The following is a 20997-nucleotide window of genomic DNA, read 5'->3' on the forward strand; positions in this document are numbered from 1 at the left end:
GATACGCTACTTCAGTTCAGCAATTCCTCCTCCCTACCCGTCTATCTGTAGCCTCAGGCAATTCCTCGAGGATGATCCAGCTCATTGTTGAGGACCCGAGTGGCTGGACCAGGCCAAGGGGACGCCCACATAACACCTGGCTGCAGTAGATAGAGGGTCATTTCTGGGAGGTGGGACTGGACTGCATGTCTGCCTGGGATACTGAGCTGTTTCGTTGTGTGGCGAGTGCGACAACACGCCATACCAGTGCAGGCTCCCCAACCTAACCTAAGCGGATTCCTAAAGTAGAAGCTGGTTTGTCCATTTTCCTTGCTCTTTTAACATTATAACAAGTAAAATTCTAATTCGACAAATAATGACAAAGGAAAATATTCATTAACATATATGCAACATATTACTCCGCCACCAAACCGATATTGACTATACATTAGGATTTTCCCTTTTTTTGTAGTGCTTGATTGCTGTTAAATAGACATATCAGCGCTATACAGAGTAGAGTTTCAGATTTACTTAATCAAGTTTGAATATAGCGTTACACCAAGGGGGTGAATAGTGTTTGTAGGAATGTTAGGCATGCACTTTCCAGGGAACAGATCTTGGGTCTCTGGACTCATAGGGCAGAAATACTAACCACTGTGGCAGGATGCCAACAAAATCATAAAATACTAACCACTGTGGCAGGATGCCAACCCAATCATAAGTCACACTAAATAAAAAATAATAAAAAAAAAAAACTGTCAAGAAGTCCAGAGAAGAAGAGTAAACACTTCTGTGTGTCCTGTACCAGAATGATAAGCCACTGGAAAGAGACAGAGGGACTGAAAATGAATTGATGGAGGACAAGGTAGCTTTTAAGAGTTGGCGCCTGATAATTTCAGAACACACCACTTGGCATTACAGATCATAGAGAGTTCTGCAAATGCAAATCACTTTCCAACCCAACGGTTCCAGGTTACAGGATTCGCTGGCATGGCATGGTGGTCTGGCAGGTGGCATTACCACCCCATCATGTGAAGGTCTCTATATGTTCCTCAGCCTGGTTGAGGTCTGTGCCTCTGGAGTCTATCATTTTATCCCACATTCTTTTCTCCGGCATGAGTAAGGTTGGAGATGGAAATGTGTCCTTTGGGACAGGTAGGGGACAAAACTCCATACTTCTGACTGGGACAGAAAACATGGATAGATGGCATGGAACTGGTGCTGGTGTGTGAGAAAGGATTAACACAAATGTAATTCTGGTCTAGGGTTGAAGGGGGCCAGAGAATATACAGTATTTCTTTAATCAACTACAAACTCCACTCCATCAAATGCACCTCGCACATGAAGCCAATTTAGTATCACAAGTTAACCTAAATGGGGACTGCCTTGGAATGTGGTAGGAAAAAAAAAAAGAAATCCGAGAACCCAGTGGAAATATCCACGGAGATATATAGGGAGAACATGCAAACTACACACAGACAACAACTAGCAGTGGGTATGAAACCCCTGTGCTGCCCCTACAACATGAATGGCATCCAGTGTGGTGAAGTGATTAAGGACATCAAACCCTGAAGTTGTAGGTTTCCGATCCCACTACTGACACCATTATGTGACCATGAAGTAAGTCACTTTACCTGCCTGTGCTCCAAAAGAAAAGTAACCAATCATATCTCAAATGTTGTAACTCACCTTGGATAAAAGTGAATAAAAATAAAGAAAGAATATAAGGTCCGGACAGCTCCGAGAACGAACTTCAAATCCCAGGCCAGTGTAATGAAAGAAAGTGAATCCGCTGAAGTGCCTGACTGGACAAATCCTAAACTGCCTGGTGCTCGTTTCACCCCCACCCAGCTGTTTGTCCTTCAGTCTCTTCCTCACCACAATGCCGGCCAGAAGCACTTGAGAGCCGGAAGTGTGTGACCTTGCAGGCTGCTCATGGCCACTCCATTGTTTCAGTTTTGGGCACTAATTGATGTCCAAGGAATCAACCAAAACAAGATTCTTACATTTTGTCTCCATTCAAGCCCAAGGATCAACGCCCACACCGGTCAGTCTAATTTTAGAACTTTAAAATATGAACACCCGAGAGATTTGAAAGCTTTGTTGTTGTTTCCCAAGAACTTATTTTCAGCTTTACAGAAATTCAGCGTTGGGAACTCTCTAGCCACCCTTCAAGAATCCTTAAAGACAAATCGGCTTCTGCTTCCCCTCCCACCTCAGACTGGATTCACAAAATGGACAACTGACATTCTCTCTCGGTTGGTTCTCGTCTTGGGAGAGGCTGAAGTCCCAGACTTCCTGGGGCAAGAGGAGTTGAGGATGGACGGATGGATGGATTTCAATTCCAGCTCTCATTCACGGTGACCAACAAGTGAGAGAAGCACCCAAGCATTCATCTAATGATCTTAACGACTCCATCAGTGCTCATTGACAGCTAATCCAAAACCAAAGGGGAAGGAACCACATTAAAATACCAAACGCATCTGCGACCTTCCAGAGCTGACAAATACAAGAAATTCAAAAGGGCAGGGCTTGACAGACCGCGTTTATAATGCATATTTTACAGCTGCTGACTGGTCAAGCAAACAGCCCGTGTCCATTTGGTTCACTGCGTTTTATGTTCCGGCTCGCTTCCAGGGGGGCTTGCAGTGTCTTCTCTGTCATTCATTCATTTGTGCATTTCCATTGCTGGGCCTCAAGGAGCCCAAGCAAAAGCAGGAACCAACCATGGATGGGACGTCACACTCACTCCTAACGGGCCAAATTAGTAGTTTTTATAATGCACATGGTCCATCCGAGGGTCACTGGGTACTCTCGATTCAGTCCTGGATGGGATGCCAGTGGGGTGCATTCTTCTTCGTCTTTTGGCTGCTCCTGTTAGGGGTTGCCACAGCCGATCATCTGTTTCCATATCTTCCTGTCCTCTTCATCTTGCTTTATCACACCCATCAACTGCATGTCCTCTCTCACCACATCCATAAACCTTCGCTTAAGCCGTCCTCTTTTCCTATTGCATGGCAGTTCCATCTTTAACATCCTTCTTCCAATATACCCAGCATCTCTCCTCTGCACATGTCCAAACCAACGCAATCTTGCCTCTATGACTTTGTCTCCCAAACGTCCAACTTGAGCTGACCTTCTAATGTCCTCATTTCTAATCCTGTCCATCCTCGTCACACCCAATGCAAATCTTAGCATCTTTAACTCTGTCACCTCCAGGTCTGTCTCCTGCTTTCTGGTCAGTGCCACCATCTCCAGCCCATATAACATGGCTGGTCTCTCTACCATCTTGTAGATCTTCCCTTTCACTCTTGCTGATAACCGTCTATCACAAGTCACTCATGACACTCTTCTTCACCCATTCCACCCTGCCTGCACTCTTTATCACCTCTCTTCCATAATCCCCATTACCCTGAACTGTTGATCCCAAGTTTTTAATCTCCTCTGCTAACTCTACTCCCTGCATCCTCACCATTCCAGTGTGGTGAATAAACAGGCCAATAAATTCATTCTCTTATATATGCATAGTTAGTGCATCAAAGGCTCATGGGGTTATAAAAATATCGGGTCATACCAACCTACTCATTTTCTTAACCTGCTAATTAGTACCAGAGTGATGTGACATGTTAGCCATTTACAGTGCAAAAGTATTCAATCCCCTTGAAAGTCATCCTAATTTTCTGCATGACACAAGATTTGCCCCCATATCTCTCCATTCATGATTTTTAACGTGAACTCTTATGCTGCAACAATACATTTCCAAAGTCCAAATAAACCATTTCCTGTAGATTTTTACTTTCTCGTATACAAAATATAGGGAAAGTATCGTAATCATCCAAAAATTCAGCCTTCGAGATTTTGATGAATCTCGACATTTTAGACCTCCCAGAGTCCGATTTACTTTCTCGTACGGAAAGTATCGTAATCGTCCAAAAATTCAACCTTCGAGATTTTGATGAATCTCCACATTTTAGACCTCCCCGAGTCCGATTTACTTTCTCGTACGGAAAATATTGTAATCATCCAAAAATTTGATTTTGAAATTTTGATGAATCTCAATGTTTTAGACCTCCCTGAGTCAGAAAATACTATTTTTGGAAGTATGCCTGTATCTGTATGTGTGCATGTAAACTCGATAACTTGAGTACAGGTTCTCTTAGGTCAACCAAATTATTGCATACAATTATTAGGTACAAAATGTAGATTTCTATCAACTTTTGAGCTATTTCCGCTAACCAGAAGTGGTACGTTACCTGAAACGTTTCCCCAAAAATATTAAAAATGTGATAATTTCACATCATATTATGGTAAAGCACCACATTTTAAGCATTTTTTGTCTTTGTTTGTTTTCAAAAAACAACCCGTTTGAGATAGTCGCAATTTTCCGTTTGATGTTGAAATGGTAATACATCCATATTTAAGAATGCTTTTGCGTTATGTAAACTAAATTTTGTGTACAAGTGTTACATTACACACATTACTAAAATCTCTTGAAACTTTTGGCCCACTTCCGCTTACTGAAAGTGGTAATTTACCCGAATTGTTTGTCAAAATATAAAATTATCGTGGAAAATGTTTTATTCATGCAGTTGCAGAGTCCGATTTACTCAAGTTTACTTGCTTGGTATATTATTAATTTGATGTTGATGGTTCTTTAATGTACATGATATAAAAATATAATCATTGCCTTGCGGTTTACTCCTCAAATATCCATCTCCATATCTGAGTATATGAGAAAGTCGAGGGAAGACCACCCCCGGCTTTTAACTGAAGAATACAAACTCCATGTTTGCCTATGTGGGTCGCTCCCACTCAGAGATATGGGGAGCAGGAGTGACCAACTGTTCTAGCGGGGCTCCCATTTAAGGCAAGAGGAGCGGCATCAGGAATCGGTGGAGTAGCAAGGCTTGGCATGGCACCCCACTGAGTGCCAAGGGACTGGCAATGGGGACCCAAGCTGTATTATGGTTGACGTTTCCTTTGGCTGCAGAGAGCCCATCTGGGGTAAGAAGAGCAGACATGTCTGTTTTTTGAAAGGAGCCACTATAGCTCAGGATTGATTTTAAAAGGCAGAATCTGCCTAGAATTTTAATTTCATTTTAAAGGATTATGTATGGTTTTGGAGGCACTTTGAGCCTCCACAAACACAGGATTTTATAGATGTATTTATTGATCATGAAGAGCATTGCACTTTGGACACTATTTGCTTTTTACATAAAAGCACTCCAACACTTTACACCAACCCCTGTGCTGACTGTGTGCCCGCTTTTGCCCGGCTCATCCTTGTGTACGTCATCAATGGCTCTGGATTCAAGAGGCTACTGGAGCCGACCCGGACTGTCACACATCCCCATAGATATGCTGGTTAGGTTAGCTGACAATTCCAAAGCTGTCCCCCTTGGTCAGTGTGGCGAGTAGAACCAGTGATGGATCTTCTGTCATTGCAACCCAGTGCTGCCGGGATATTCAGTCACCCTGGACTATATGAAGCAGGACTGAGAATTAAGGTCCTGACATGTTAATGCAGTTTAAAAATCACCTCACTCACTAAATAAGCAGACACAGTTTGACAATTACAGCATTTTTGGTCCCTCACTGTGTAGACAAGGCAAATTACACTGGAAAGAACACAGAGAGAAGACTGAATCATTAAATATTTTTTTTATGAAGTAATAAAACGTCCACACTTTACTCCTTCAAACAAACTGAGAGAATCTACTGTTGTTCTGCTCCAGATATGGTGTCCATAGAGACAAAGAAGGCCGCGAGACAGCACGACATTCCATTGTGGAATACTTTCGTTTGGCAGATAAGGTGCTCAAGGATGGAGAAGTGAGGACTAGATATCAGCACATCGAGTCATCATGGGAAATACCTGCACTTAGTGAGACGTGCCTCCCAGGCTTTGGCATGCAGCCTGAGCAAATAATACACACATGTGGAACGGGAAGCTGGCAGAGGCTCAATCAGCAGAGGAAATTTATGGATTAGGTTTTGTTCTATTATTCATCATCAAAGACGTAAATACAGTAAATGGGAAGTAGAGCCCCTTTAGCATCTTCAACTGTTCAAGTATTTTATCAGTCAATTAATCAAGATCACTTTAATAGATCGCTAGATGTTAAAGTCACCATATAATAGCCAGCTAGATAGATAGATGTGAAAGCTAGATAGATAGATAGATAGATGTGAAAGCTAGATAGATAGATGTGATAGATAGATAGATAGATACAGTAGATGTGAAAGCTAGATAGATAGATAGATATCAAAGGCACTATATAATAGACAGTGTGATGGACGGCCAGCAGCTCATCCCAGCCGACACATCCAGGCCGCTAGATGGCATCTCCCCTGCAGCATGGAGGTGCCCCGGATTCCCGCAGGGCACAATGGGAGATGGAGCTCAGCTTCACAGCCCTGCTGGGTTCCGTGAGTGCCATTGTGGGACGCTACAGGGAGACGCGGGGATTTTTATTTCCCCTGTAGCCGGAAGTACTCCCAAATCATGGGGAAGGAAGAACAGAAGTACTTCCAGGCTGAAGAAAAATCTTTATCTGACCCAGAAGTGCTATGGAATCACATGGACAGGAGCACTTCCAGGTCAAGGACTATTTAAAGGACTATGGCTGCAGTACTAGGTTGTTGTACCGTGTTAGCCATTATGAATGTAGAGAAAAGCCAAGCAAAATGACACCTTTCATTGGCTAACTAAAAAAAGTACAATATGCGAGTATGCTTTTTAGTTAGCCAATAAAAGGTGTCATTTTGCTTGGCTTTTCTCTAAAGGACTATGGGAAACGCAGCAAGCTGAGCCACAGTTGGGAGGGAGTGTGACAGAGCTGCTGGGAGGAGAGGAGGATTCTATATTTGATTATTGATTTGTGTATAGTGGTGGTGGAGGTGCTCAAAGCTCAATTTATTTCAAAAGAAAAGAATTAAAAATATTTCTAGTGCTTTTACTTGGTGTCTTGGACGTTTGTCTGTGTGGGTTTGAGGAGCGACTGACAGACTATGTTGCACATCCTCTCTGTGACACACAAACACTGAGGACTTTCAGCCAGCAATGTCGAGAAACACTACAGGGGTCTCCTTTATACAAACAGCAATACACCTGCATTATAACAATATTATATATAATAAAATATATAAATAATTTAAAAAATATATATCTATCTCTATGTCTATACATACATACATACATACATATATATATATATATTGTATATATAAAATAAAAAAGATTTTTAAGTGGCACAAATGTATTCAAAAATACACTAAAAAGTAAAAAAATTTTATTTCCATGTGTTAAGATTTTGTTGGTCATATGAGACTAAAAATAAAACTGTGGGGCGCCCTTAAAATAATTAATTTAATTCAATGTAAATGAATAAATTCCTTAAATGATTAAAAAAAAATGACACAATTTGAAAATTTCTCCCTTTATAACCCTTATCCTACACAATTTAATCAACGTTTTTATGATGTGCCATTTTCTTTCCATAGTTGAGCTGGTTAGAAATTTCATTTTAATGAATCTATGCAATTTAATTGAATTAAAATGAATTCTTTTAGTGTGGCCCAAAATTTTTTTTTCTCCCCACGATTTTATTTTTATTCACATATGACCAAGAAAATTTTAGTACATATACTCAGGCAAAAAAAGAAACGTCCTCTGACTTTCAACTGTTTTTACTTTCAGTAAACTTAATGTGTAAATATTTGTATGAACACTAAAAGAGTCAACACCATAAGACATAAACTAAAAATGTTTCACAATGTGTCCCTGAATGAAGGGAGGCTCAAAATCAAAAGTACCAGTCAGTATGTGGTGTGGCTACCAGCTGCTTGAAGTACTGCAGTGCATCTCCTCCTCATGGACTGGACCAGATTTGTCAGTTCTTGCTGTGAGATGTTACCCCACTCTTCCACCAAGGCACCTGCAAGTTCCTGGACATTTCTGGGGGGAATGGCCCTAACCCTCACCCTGCGATCCAACAGGTCCCAGACGTGCTCAATTCCTTCGACAATAAACACGAATCCGTCCATCACCCCTGGTGAGACAAAACCGTGACTCATCAGTGAAGAGCACTTTTTGCCACTCCTGTCTGGTCCAGCGAAGGTGGGTTTGTGCCCATAGGCGGCGTTGTTGCTGGTGATGTCTGGTAAGGACCTGCCTTACAACAGGCCTACAAGCCCTCAGTCCAGCCTCTCTCAGCCTATTGCGGACAGTCTGAGCACTGATGGAGGGATTGTGTGTTCCTGGTGTGACTCGGGCAGTTGTTGTGGCCATCCTGTACCTGTCACGCAGGTGTGATATTCGGATGTACCGATCCTGTGCAGGTGTTGTTACACGTGGTCTTCCACTGCGAGGATGATCAGCTGTCCTTCCTGTCTCCCTGTAGCGCTGTCTTAGGCGTCTCACAGTGCGGACATGGCAATTTATTGCCCTAGCCACATCAGCAGTCCTCATGCCTCCCTGCAGCATGCCTAATGCACGTTCACGCAGATGAGCAGGGACCCTGGGCATCTTTCACAGTCGGTAGACAAGTCTCTTTAGTGTCCTGCGTTTTTAGAACTGTGACCTTAAATGTCTACTTTCTGTAAGCTGTTAAGGTCTTAACGACCATTCCACAGGTGCATGTTAATTAATTGATTATGGTTAATTGAACATGCATGGAAAACATTGTTTAAACCCTTTACAATGAAGATCTGTAAAGTTATTTGGATTTTTAAAACATTATTGTTGAAATACACAGTCCTGAAAAAGGGACGTTTCTTTTTTTGCTGAGTATATATAAAAAAATAAAAGAAATTATATTTTACTTTATAGTGCATTTTTGAATAAAACTGTGCCCCTTGAAAATCTTTTTTCATATATTTTTGCTTTGTGCCCTCCTCCACCATAACCTATTGCCTATGGGGGGGTAAAAGCTTTAGATTTGTCAAACATGTCGATGTCCAGTTTGACGTTTTAGGGTCCCCCGATACTGAAAGCACCGATATCTTGATGATGGATGTCTGTCTGTCTGTCTGTGTCTGTGTGTCAGTTTCTTGAAGATGGTCGAGAGCTAAAGCGACTGGACAACTAGAAACTTAAGTCTGTTATGAGAGGAAGACGTGCTGATGAGTTTTAGAGCCAAATCGTGCAAGAGAACAAAAGGCACTCGAGAGGCACCCTCAAATAGTGTAATTCTGCAATGCATTATGAATTCTTCTCGTCCGATGCTATTGTAATGATCTCTTTTATGATCAGAAAGATCAGCGTCAGAGCAGTAAATAATTACCCTTCATTCCCAGCAGGCAAAGCCCACTGATGCTCACGTCTGATTTTTATTCCATTCTCGTGGTCTAAAACACCCACTTTTCTTCTTTCCTTGTGGCTCCGTTGTATTTTCAGTGGAGTGCCGATTTGGTGGTCATCTCTTACCTACACAAGAAGTCACCCAAAGACTTCAGGCACAGTGTGTTTTTGTCATGGCTCCTCGTAGACGGCTATGACCGAGTCGCTGTGGATGTGGCACCACACAGCTGCCAGTCACGACTGTCCTCGACTCACTAAGATTATATAAATGAAGGCCACAAATTTGGAAGAGACATACAAAGGAGGGGGTGGCTGGGGGCTTCAGACTTACAAATAAAAAGTACAAAACTCTGCAGCATTGACAGGCAGAAGTACAGGCATCCATCCACTTAACCACTTTGTCTCATCAGCTGTCAAAGGAGAAATTAGGAAACAATCCAGCAAATGAAATACACTTTAGAAGGATGGAGCGATCACGTGAATAGTAGGCAGGCAATGGAGAATTCAAATTCAAATCAAATTCTTTAAGTGCTCTTAAAGTTTACACAAATTTACAACTGTAATGCAATAACAGCAAAATGCCAAACTCTGCAACATTAACATACACAAACACAAACCAGAAACTAAAACAGAGCAACATTTGATTTTACGATAAATAAATCCTGAGAATACAACAGCCTTCATAAAGAAGATACAACGAGTTGACCTCAGAGGAAAGGAAAACAAACTCCCGTTACCAGCATTCCTAGACAAGATAAACCTCTGGCCGTCCAAGGTTGGCTACCATGGGCAGTCGCAGCTTTGAAGACTAACCCCAAGCGTGCCTGCTCCCTCTTGGGCATTCTTCAATACCACAGAGGCATGCCGGACAGAGGGGCGGGGCGGTGGCTCTCTGGCCAAAGGATCTGGGCTGGTAACTCGAAGTGTGCCAGTTTGAATGATAGAAGCAACTCCATCCCCTGCAACTGCACCGGCAGCACTGTACAAATAACTCACCCCGTGCTCGGACCCCTAAAACTCTCTGGAGGGTAAGTTGGCGTATGCAAAAAATGACAAATTCCTAATACAAGAAATTAAATATGGTGAATAAAGGATTAAAAATCACTTATACAGAGCATTGTCAAAAGAGAAACTGTAGTCTTACAAATCCTGCAGGCAGCGGGGTGTAGTGTATTAAGGCTTTGGACTTCAAACCCAGAGGTTGTGGGTTCAAATTAGTGCTGGGCGGTATGACCAAAATTCTACATCACGGTATTTTTCAAAATTATACCGATTTCACGGGATTTTTTTTTCCCCCCATGCATGAGTGGATGTTAACCCCATTTTCCACTGCAATTACTGCAGTTGACTGGCTAAGAATAACCTATAGAGTTATAGAGCGGAGTGGTGGCCCTGAGGATAGGGATCTGCACTGGCAATTGAAAGGTTGCTGGTTCGAATCCCGTAAATGCCAAGGGGGACTCTACTCTGTTGGGCCCTTAAGCTGCAATTGCTGAGCGCTTTGAGTAGTGAGAAAAGCTCTATATAAATGCAAAGAATTATTATTATAGTGCCTTTCTATCCATTATATAGTGCCTCTCATATCTATCTATCTAGATGTCTATTATATAGTGCCTTTCATATCTATCTATTATATAGTGCCTCTCATATCTATCTATCTATCTATCTATTATATAGTGCCTTTCACATCTATCTATCTATATATTATATAGATATTACATATTATATATACATATATTACCAGGCAGAGTGGTGGCTCTGAGGCTGGTGATCTGCATTGGCAATCGGAAGGTTGCCAGTTTGAATCCCGCAAATGCCAAGGGGGACTCTACTCTGTTGGGCCCTTAACCTGCAATTGCTGAGCGCTTTGAGCAGCGAGAAAAGCACTATATAAAATGCAAAGAATTATTATTATTATAGTGCCTTTCTATCTATCTATCTATTATATAGTGCCTTTCACATCTATCTATCTATCTATTATATAGTGCCTTTCTATCTATCTATTATATAGTGCCTCTCATATCTATCTAGCTGTCTATTATATAGTGCCTTTCATATCTATCTTTCTATTATATAGTGCCTTTCACATCTATCTATTATATAGATATTACATATTATATATACATATATTTACCAGGCAGAGTGGTGGCTCTGAATTATTATTATTCCACTGTCATGAGAATTGTACATTGTACAAAAAAACATTTTAACGTGCACACAAGTGTTAATCCAGCTGCAAACAACTTATAATTCTGACAACATGTTTTCAACCATCCAAAGAGGCATTTAGACTTAGTAAAATATCCAGAGGTGCTTGTCAAAAGTTGTATTGCGCTGAACAGGTCTTAGAAAAGGAATAAAAAGTCAATATGTTTTGTAAACCAACTACCTACCAAGACCTCAGTATGTGCGTCTTGGGAACTGCAGGTCAGACATTGTGGTGAGCAGCAGAGGAGCACCGCAGGGGACTGGACTTTCTCCGGCCCTGTTCAGCCAACATACATCAGACTTCCAATGCGATTTGGAGTCCTGCCACGTGCAAACGTTCACTGACAACACTACTATCGTGGGCTTCATCAGGTGTGGGCAGCAGGAGGAGTAAAGGAATCAAATCAAAGACTTTGTTAAATGGTGCGACTCAAACCACCTACAACTGAACACCAGCAAAACCAATGAGCTGGTGGTGGATTTTAGGAGGCTCAGGCCCCTCATGGACCCCGTGATCATCAGAGGTGACTGTGCAGAGGGTGCTATAAATACCTGGGAGTGCAGCTGGATGATGAATTGGACTGGACTGCCAATACTGATGCTCTGTGTAAGAAAGGACAGAGCCGACTATACTTACTTAGAAGGCTGGCGTCTTTGAACATCTCCAATAAGATGCTGCAGATGTTCTACCAGACGGTTGTGGCGAGCGCCCTCTTCTACACAGTGGTGTGCTGGGGAGGCAGCATAAAGAAGAGGGACACCTCACGCCTGGACAAACTGGTGAGGAAGGCAGGCTCTATTGTAGGCAAGGAACTGGGCAGTTTAACATCTGTGGCAGAGCGACGGGCGCTGAGCAGACTCCTGTCAATCATGGAGAATCCACTGCATCCACTGAACAGGATCATCTCCAGACAGAGGAGCAGCTTCAGAGACAGACTGCTTTCACCGTCCTGCTCCACCGACAGACTGAGGAGACCCCACACTATGCGACTCTTCAGTTCCACCCAGGGGAGTAAACGTTACATTATACAAAGTTATTGTCTGTTATACCGCCATTGTTATCACTCTTTAATTTAATATTGTTTTTTTTTTTTTATCAGTATGCTGCTGCTGGATTATGTGAACTTCCACTTGGGATTAATAAAGTATCTATCTATCTATCTACTTTCTGTTCACGTTAATAATCTCCGTCCACTGACACATTAGCTATATGGATTGTAATGGCGTTGGTCATCTCGATCCACCACTTGCTTTTTCTGCGTCTGCAAGTAACGTCATGACTCGAGTGTCCCCTAGCTTTTTCCCCCCGAGGACGTGGAGGGTGCCAATCTTAGTTCCATACATTCATGGTACTCCAAAGCATGTTTGCGGCTAAGGTGGTGCAGCAGATTGCTCGTGTTGACAACTTTAGCACGACATCATTTGCAGTAAATAGTTGTTTGGTCCACATCTGACTTTTTTTAAAACCAAAGTATCTCCAGACGACAGACACGGCTCCTTTTCTCGGCTTCATGTTCAACTTTATCGTCTGCTACAGTTTCAGTTTCTGAATGTTCTCTGTCCATTTTCACCGCACAATACCTCCACTAACACGTGTACTCCGTTGCATGCGTGTTTAGCGGTGTAGCAGTGAAAAAGGTCCCCCCTTTAAACAGTTTCCCGCTGCGCCTACGTTCTGAACATTGCTTAGGCCATTTAAACCGGTGTTGCGGTATAAGAAAAATCTGTATCAGAACAAAAATAAAAAAACGGTTTTTCGGTATGAACCGGTACACCTCCCAGCACTAGTTCAAATCCCACTATCGACACTAGTGTGACCACGAGCAAGTCACCTGACCTCAATGTGCTCCGAGTGGAAAGTTAAAAGAAATGAGACCAGTTGTATGAGAAATGTCATAAGTCAACTTGGATAAAGGTGTCAGCCAAGGGAAATGGACAGAGTAAAAAGCAGATCAAACCCTTTCGTCACTCGTCGGGGGTCCGGAGTTTGTCCCATAACAGAGCCTGTCCTTTTAATTAGCTTGTTAATATGGCGGGCCTCTCTTGAAGTGACACGACCAGCCCAGCACACACCACCACACACTGGCTATGACAGAGCTGTAGAAGAAGATGTGAAGGACGTCACAACTCACACTAAAGGAACGCAGTCTCCTAAGGAAGATGAAGAGCCTGCTGAGACCTTTCTTCTCCAGCTCCTCTATGTTCTAAGATCAGTCCAACCTGTCATTTATTTGGACCATATAGACCTTGGGGGGCCTTGCAAGCATGGGGGCAGCATGCGAACAACCTCTAGGATAGCTTTCAAGCACAGAGCTAGCTAGCTGTTGTGTTAACAATTTCACATGAAAAATATTTTCATTTATTTAATTACTACCATCAGGTGTGCTTGGTGCGTGTGCATGCCCTGCAGTGGGCTGGCACCCTGCCCGGGGTTTGTTTCCTGCCTTGAACCCTGTGCTGGCTGGGATTGGCTCCAGCAGACACCCCGTGACCCTGTGTTCGGATTCAGCGGGTTGGAAAATGGATGGATGGATAATTACTATCAGCTTTTGCAAAGCAAGCCAAAGCTTCATATCTGGATCAATAATATGACTATTTTAAAATGCAGAAAATAAAGTGTTTAGATTGCCACTTGAAACATTTAGATTTTAGACCCACACTCACTGGCAGGCGGGCGGCACGGTGGCGCGGTGGGTAGCGCTGCTGCCTCGCAGTCAGGAGACCCGGGTTTGCTTTTCAGGTCCTCTCTGCGTGGAGTTTGCTTGTTCTCCCCGTGTCTACGTGGGTTTCCTCCCACAGTCCAAAGACATGCAGGTTAAGTGCATTGAGATCCTAAATTGTCCCGTATGTGCGCGTGCGCCCTGTGGTGGGGTTTGTTTCCTGCCTTGTGCCCTGTGTTGGTTGGGATTGGCTCCAGCAGACCCCTGTGACCCTGTGTTAGGGTATAGCAGGTTGGATAATTACTATCAGCTTTTGCAAAGCAAGCCAAAGCGTCATATTTGGATCAATAATATGACTGTTTTAAAATGCAGAAAATAAAAAGTGTTTAGATTGCCACTTGAAACATTTAGATTTTAGATCCACACTCACTGGCAGGTCAGCCATCTTTCTCCGATCCATCTTCATCTTTGGTGCAGTTTACAGTGCAGTTATGTCACAAGTTAATTACCCAAGAGAACTGAAATTCATGGAGTCTAAATACAATTATTTAAACGGAAGCACCGCCGATCAATTTTAATCAAATAAGTGCAGCAAATCAAATATTCATGGATTTTTTTTTTTTTTTTAATAAATAAATAAATGGTATCAAAAAATTTAAAATGTCAGCCGTAGCACAAACAGGAAATTCAAAATCCTGACAAAGAGCCAGAACAAAATCGGCAGCAGATGATTTACAAAGGATTTACCGAAATAAATAAATAAATAAAAAAAATGTAACCCTGGTACCAAAATTACTAAAGATTGTCAGGGTCACTTAAAGTTTTCTTTACAAAGCATTACATTGATGACCACATCCAGAAACTGACCATCAATTTTCATCCAATTTCTCAAATGAACCAACAGAGGCGCCGATATATACATACTGTACACACACACACACACACACACACTCATTAACGCTGCTTCTGCGAATCACATACCAAATGGCATATAACAGAGACATACAGTATGCATTGCACTACAGACATAATAATAATAATAATAATAATGTTTTATTTATGTAGCGCTTTTCATACACCCAAGGACACTTTACAATTCAATAAACACATTAACAACACAAGAAAATGAATAATACTAAATAATAATACTCAATACTGAAGAGATGTGTTTTTAACAGGAGTTTGAAATGAATACGAGATTTTTCCTCACGAAGGCTGACAGGAAGAGCATTCCAAATTTTAGGGGCCATCACACTGAAAGCTCTGCCCAAACCTCCCATAGTTAGGCTACTAACCAGTGTTTAGGTACAGCGAGTAAGTTAGCGTCTGATGATCGTAATGCACCGACAGGAGTGTAAGGAAGCAGCAGCTCAGACAGATAATGAGGGGCTAAACCATGAAGGGCTTTAAAGGTGAGAAGAATCTTCCTCTAATATACGCTACCGTGGCTGTTCGTTTGTCTGGCCAGGATTTTAAATAATCTGAAGCTCGCAAACCGATTCACCTGAAATTAGTTACACATATAGGCTACTACGTGACGTCTACTATCCGCTTTCGGGGTAATGATTGACCTCCAAAGTTATTCCTCTTTTTATTTTATTTTATTGTAGAATCAACTCGCGGCAGCGGCCGTGCGGCGCATGCGTACAGGTGCCGTTCTCATTCGCTACCGCCTTCACCGTCACTTCCCTTACCTCCTCATATCTTCATATCTTAAATCATTCTTGGGGCAGATTGAAGACTTAAGTGCCAGCTTAAGTGAGATATTTAAGAAAACGTACTACGTAATTGCAACACAAACACTGACTTCACTAGTTTTAACGTGAAAAGATGCCAATTTAAGAAGAGAAGCAGCGGCCCGCTAGGGTGGATAAAAGCAGAGCCGCTCAGGAAACAGCAAGCGCATCAACTTCTGAGCAAACGAATGATAAACGTACAGAGAAAGAGGATGAAAACTAGGAATGCGCAAGTCAAGTGTATTTGTGCAGTGCGCCGTTACTGGTAATTTTATATTTGATTCTTGAAGAAACTGGTAACCAATGCAAATCAAAGAGGACAGGAGTGATGTGAGCAGATTTTTTACTGTGTGTAAGTAGACGAGCAGCAGAATTCTGAACATACTGTAAGCTATTGATATATTTAGTCGAGAAGGCCATAAAACAATGCATCGCAATCGTCCAGACGGGTAGTGAAGATGAAAGCGTGAATGAGTGTTTCAGTATCCTTCACACTGAAGAAAGAATGTAAACGAGCAATGTTATGGAGATGAAAAGAATTGAGCTAATGTGTGGCTGGAAAGTAAGAAGCTGATCAAAGATGACACCCAAATTGCGGACTGATGCTGAGGGTTCAACCAGGATCCTATCGACGTCAATTTTTAGCCCATAGAGAGGACAGATTTGGTACCAACTAATAAGATTTCTGTTTTATCAGGATTGGGTTGTAAAAATAATATATAATAATATATCACAAAACATGTAATAATATGTTTTATTTTTACAGTGCCTTTACCATTCTCTGAATGTTATTGTTGATTTGAAGCAATACCAAGTTGTCCGCTTGCTGTACTGCTAAGACTTGCACTTTGGAGAAGAGCACTATTTGCATTAATAATCTGGCACTCAATTCAGTGGCTATTACAGTATGTGTATATATTATATGCCTACATACACACTGCATATATAATTAAATAATAAATATATACGTACACAAATACAGAAACATACAGTACATGTCTGCATCTCTTTACATACTGCTTCAATATCTGCATCTTCATAACCCCCCTTTAGATATTACATACACCTCCATGATCCAATTCTGTGTCTGGGAAGATCAGCGCATTAGCACCGGGCGCAGAGCAGGAACCAACCTCAAACGAAGTGGCACTGCATGGCAAGGCACAGTCAGACAGCCACCCACATGGGTGCCAATTTACAGACACCAACGAACCTAAACAATTAGCCTAACATGCACACTCTTAGACTCAGACAGGAAGTCAGGCTTGCCAGGGAACATCCAAACGAGCACAGAAAGAATGTGTATCAAATTCCAGAAAGACAAAAACAGAGCATAACATTCTCAAACATTAAAAAAAGAGAGAACAAATACATATACACATATGGATATCCTTCCATCTTATTGCCAAACTCTGAAGATACATACAGACACTATATTTTATATATGGTATCATCCATCTAATCCAAATACTGCATTGTATATATATTATATATACACATAGGACAGCACAGTGGCGCAGTGGGTAGTGCTGCTGCATCGCAGTAAGGAGGCCTGGGTTTCCTTCCCGGGTCCTCCATGCATGGAGCTTGCATGTTCTCCAAGTGTATGGGTGGGTTTCCTCCCACAGTCCAAAGACATGCAGGTTAGGTGCATTGGCGATCCTAAATTGTCCCTAGTGTGTCCTTGATGTGTTGTTTCCTGCCTTGCACCCTGTGTTGGCTGGGATTGGCTCCAGCAGACCCTCCGTGGCCCTGTAGTTAGGATATAGTGGGTTTAATGATGGATGGATAGAGATAGATCTATATCTATATATATATATATATATATATATATATATATATATCTCAATATCAATATCTATCTATATCTATCAATATATATATCAATATCTATCTATATCTATCAATATATATATCAATATCTATCTATCTATAGATAGACAGATAGAGAGATAGATATATACAGTATATGTATACATACATACATACATACACATACATATATACAGTACATACACACACACACACACACACACACACACACACACACATATATATACATTGCTCAGGGCTTGCTGGGATGGACTCTAGCCTCCCAACAACTCTGCCCTGGATAACTGGCATAAGAAAATGGATCTATGGATATATGCAAATACACACGTGTACATACACATTTACACATACATATTGAATATACCCAAATATATACATAGCGTATGAATAAACAGACACAGTATACAGTTTTAAGATACCTATTCCAGCAGCACTGGGTACAAGAGAGAAACGATACCTGGATGGGAGCCCGTCTATCTTAGGGTAGACTCGTTCTTTTTTCTCTCTCTCTCACACACACACACATACACACACTCAGGGCCACTTCAGAGTCTCCCATGAGGCAATTACACATCTATGTGATGTGGAAGGATACGCACTGTGTCCTGCTCCGTATTTTAGTCTCCAGAAGCACTAGCAACGGCGCCATCGTGTCGCCCAAAATATGTAAAATGTACGAAAAATACCAAACATCATACACTGAAAAATAAATTCACAGACACAGACACACCCATTCATTTGCAATTCTTCATCCACAAAATACAGACCAATATAAAAACCGCATTAATTATTTGAAAATGTTGCTACGTTATTTATATTGAACATCTTTTCGCTGCAATGTGACATCGGTTACCAACGCTTGTGTGATCGGCAGTTCTCCAAATTCCACGGCTATTGTCTGCTGCCTCTCTTTAACGCCCCGCACAGTCGCCCGGCTGCGACACTTGGTGGGCTCCCGGCGCGATCACATGGGAACCACACAGTCCCAGACTGGACGGCCCGACACGCACAGTGCACCAAGTGCGCATAACACGCAGCCGGAGCAGGCGATTCGGCGTCCATGGAAAACTGCAAAGCGCACCAGAGAGCGCATCTTTACGGCGCTTTCAGGTTTCGAAGCACCTGCACGGGGCGCGACGGCTGAGCATCATCGGCTAGACGCTTCCATCCGCGATAAATTCCCACGCTGTCACTCCGACCGAGCGTTAGACTTACCGAAGTAGACGGTCTTGTCACATTTGGGACACTTGGATGCCATAACGTTACTATGGAGGAACACAGCACGTCACTTTGTGTCTTTCTTGCCTTCACTCTAAACGCGCGGGTTTCCAGCGCTCCCCATGTATAGTCGAGCCGCCTCCCCGCTCTTTATTTACATGGTCGCACCTCCCTCGACCCACCTCCGCTCTCGCCCGGTGATTGGAGGAGATTGCTGTCACGTAAGGCTAGCAGAAGGGGGCAGGCAAAACTGACTGACTCTAGGAGAACAAACGATGCCTTAGATAAGAACAACAGAAAACTAAGGACGCGCGCAAGAATCCTATTCAGTTTATGTCTCTGAAAGAGCTCGTTCGTGGCAAACGCCAATACACGGACTTAAAAAAAAAAAAGAAAAGAAATGTAGACCATAAAAATTGATAGGGCTGGCGCATCACTAACAAATAATTTAACAATGTGAGAAAATAATAACCAACCAAGGGCCTACAGAACAGATGATTGGTACCTCCCGTTTAACCCTGTCACCGTCAACCATCCATCCGTCCATTATCCAACCCGCTATATACTAACTACAGGGTCACAGGGGTCTGCTGGAGCCAATCCCAGCCAACACAGGGCACAAGGAAGGGAACAAACCCCAGGGTGCACACCCACACACCAAGCACACACTAGGGACAATTTAGAATCACCAATGCACGTAACCAGCATGTCTTTGGACTGTGAGAGGAACCTCACTCTTTAAACCCCCCAATGATAAAATCTGTGTGTTTTGATAGACAGACCCACTTTCTTTGGTCACATGGTTCATCTTTGCCCACTGTTGAATGCCAGATGAGCCCCTGTTCAAGTGGTCCTATGTATGATGGGAAACAGACAAGAAAAACTGAGAGACCCTTCAAGACGAAGAACCAGCTTTCTTTTTACAAATAGGCTAAATGTTATACTTCAACAGCTGGAGGCCTACTACTGTGGAAAACAGCTGGAGTTAGTATCCCAGGATGGAGATTGGTCGCCCACTTTCGCAAACAACTGCTGCATTCTGGATCTGAGCCAGTCCTGGAGTCTGTCTTTTCGATGTGCACAAGTGCTCAATTTGATGGCGCCCTGTGAGCTTTCGATATTCGATGCATTGCAATAAACATTCCAACGTTCCAAAATTCCAACATTCTTTTCAGAAATTCAGTCAGCTTTCAAAGGTGGGACAGGCTGCCTGACCATTCCCAAAAATGATCTTCTGTTCTTCACAAAACTGCTCTTGACATTACATTTACATTTCTCTGTTCAGGAAACACTTTTCTTCAAAGCAACTTACAAAACTGGGAGACATCAGTCTGAGGACAGTTTTGAAACACATGTTAGGATTTGTAAAAAAAAAATAATTGTATTAAAAAGCCTTGAACCTTCAGCTGTGCAAAGGTGTGGGATTGCCTTGGACCACAATGCAACAAAAGGGGCGGATCTTTATGCAAATATAGGAAAGTCATATGTAAAGAACTGGTTTCCATCCATCCATCATCCAACCTGCTACAGTATATCCCAACTACAGGGTCACGGGGGTCTGCTGGAGCCAATCCCAGCCAACACAGGGTGCAAGGCAGGAAACAAACCCTGGGCAGGGCACCAGCCCACCGCAGGGCTCACACACCAAGCACACACTAGGGACAATTTAAAATCGACAATGCACCTAACCTGCATGTCTTTGGACTGTGGTAGGAAACCGGAGCACCCGGAGGAAACCCACACAGACACGGGGAGAACCCGGAAAGTGAACCTGAACCTCCTAACTGCGAGGCAACAGCGCTACCCACTACCCATGGTCCATCCGAGGGTCACTGGGTACTCTCAATTCAGTCCTGGATGGGATGCCAGTGTGGTGCATAAACAGGCGGATTCATTCATTTTTTAAATATATTTAGTGCATTAAAGGCTCATGGGGTTATGAAAGTATGGGGTCATACCGGCCTACTCATTTTCTTAACCTGCTAATTAGTACCAGAGTGATGTGCCGTTTGGCTCCAGCAGACCCCCGTGACCCTGTATTTGGATTCAGCGGGTTAGAAAA

The 20997-nt window shown here is 42.5% G+C and overlaps 1 protein-coding gene across 1 annotated transcript in view; it reads right to left on the bottom strand.

Moving 5' to 3' along the window:
* crip2 (cysteine-rich protein 2) overlaps nucleotides 1-19082 on the bottom strand; it is a 136672-nt gene extending 117590 nt beyond the window's left edge. The window contains exon 1 of the mRNA XM_039741852.1: nucleotides 18933-19082. Coding sequence (XP_039597786.1) covers nucleotides 18933-18975 — 43 coding nt within the window. The 5' untranslated portion in view covers nucleotides 18976-19082. The remainder of the gene's footprint in view (nucleotides 1-18932) is intronic.
* Nucleotides 19083-20997: the final 1915 nt, after the last annotated feature.

Source organism: Polypterus senegalus, chromosome 18 (assembly GCF_016835505.1).
Source record: "Polypterus senegalus isolate Bchr_013 chromosome 18, ASM1683550v1, whole genome shotgun sequence".
In the NCBI taxonomy this organism is placed as follows: Eukaryota; Metazoa; Chordata; class Cladistia; order Polypteriformes; family Polypteridae; genus Polypterus; species Polypterus senegalus.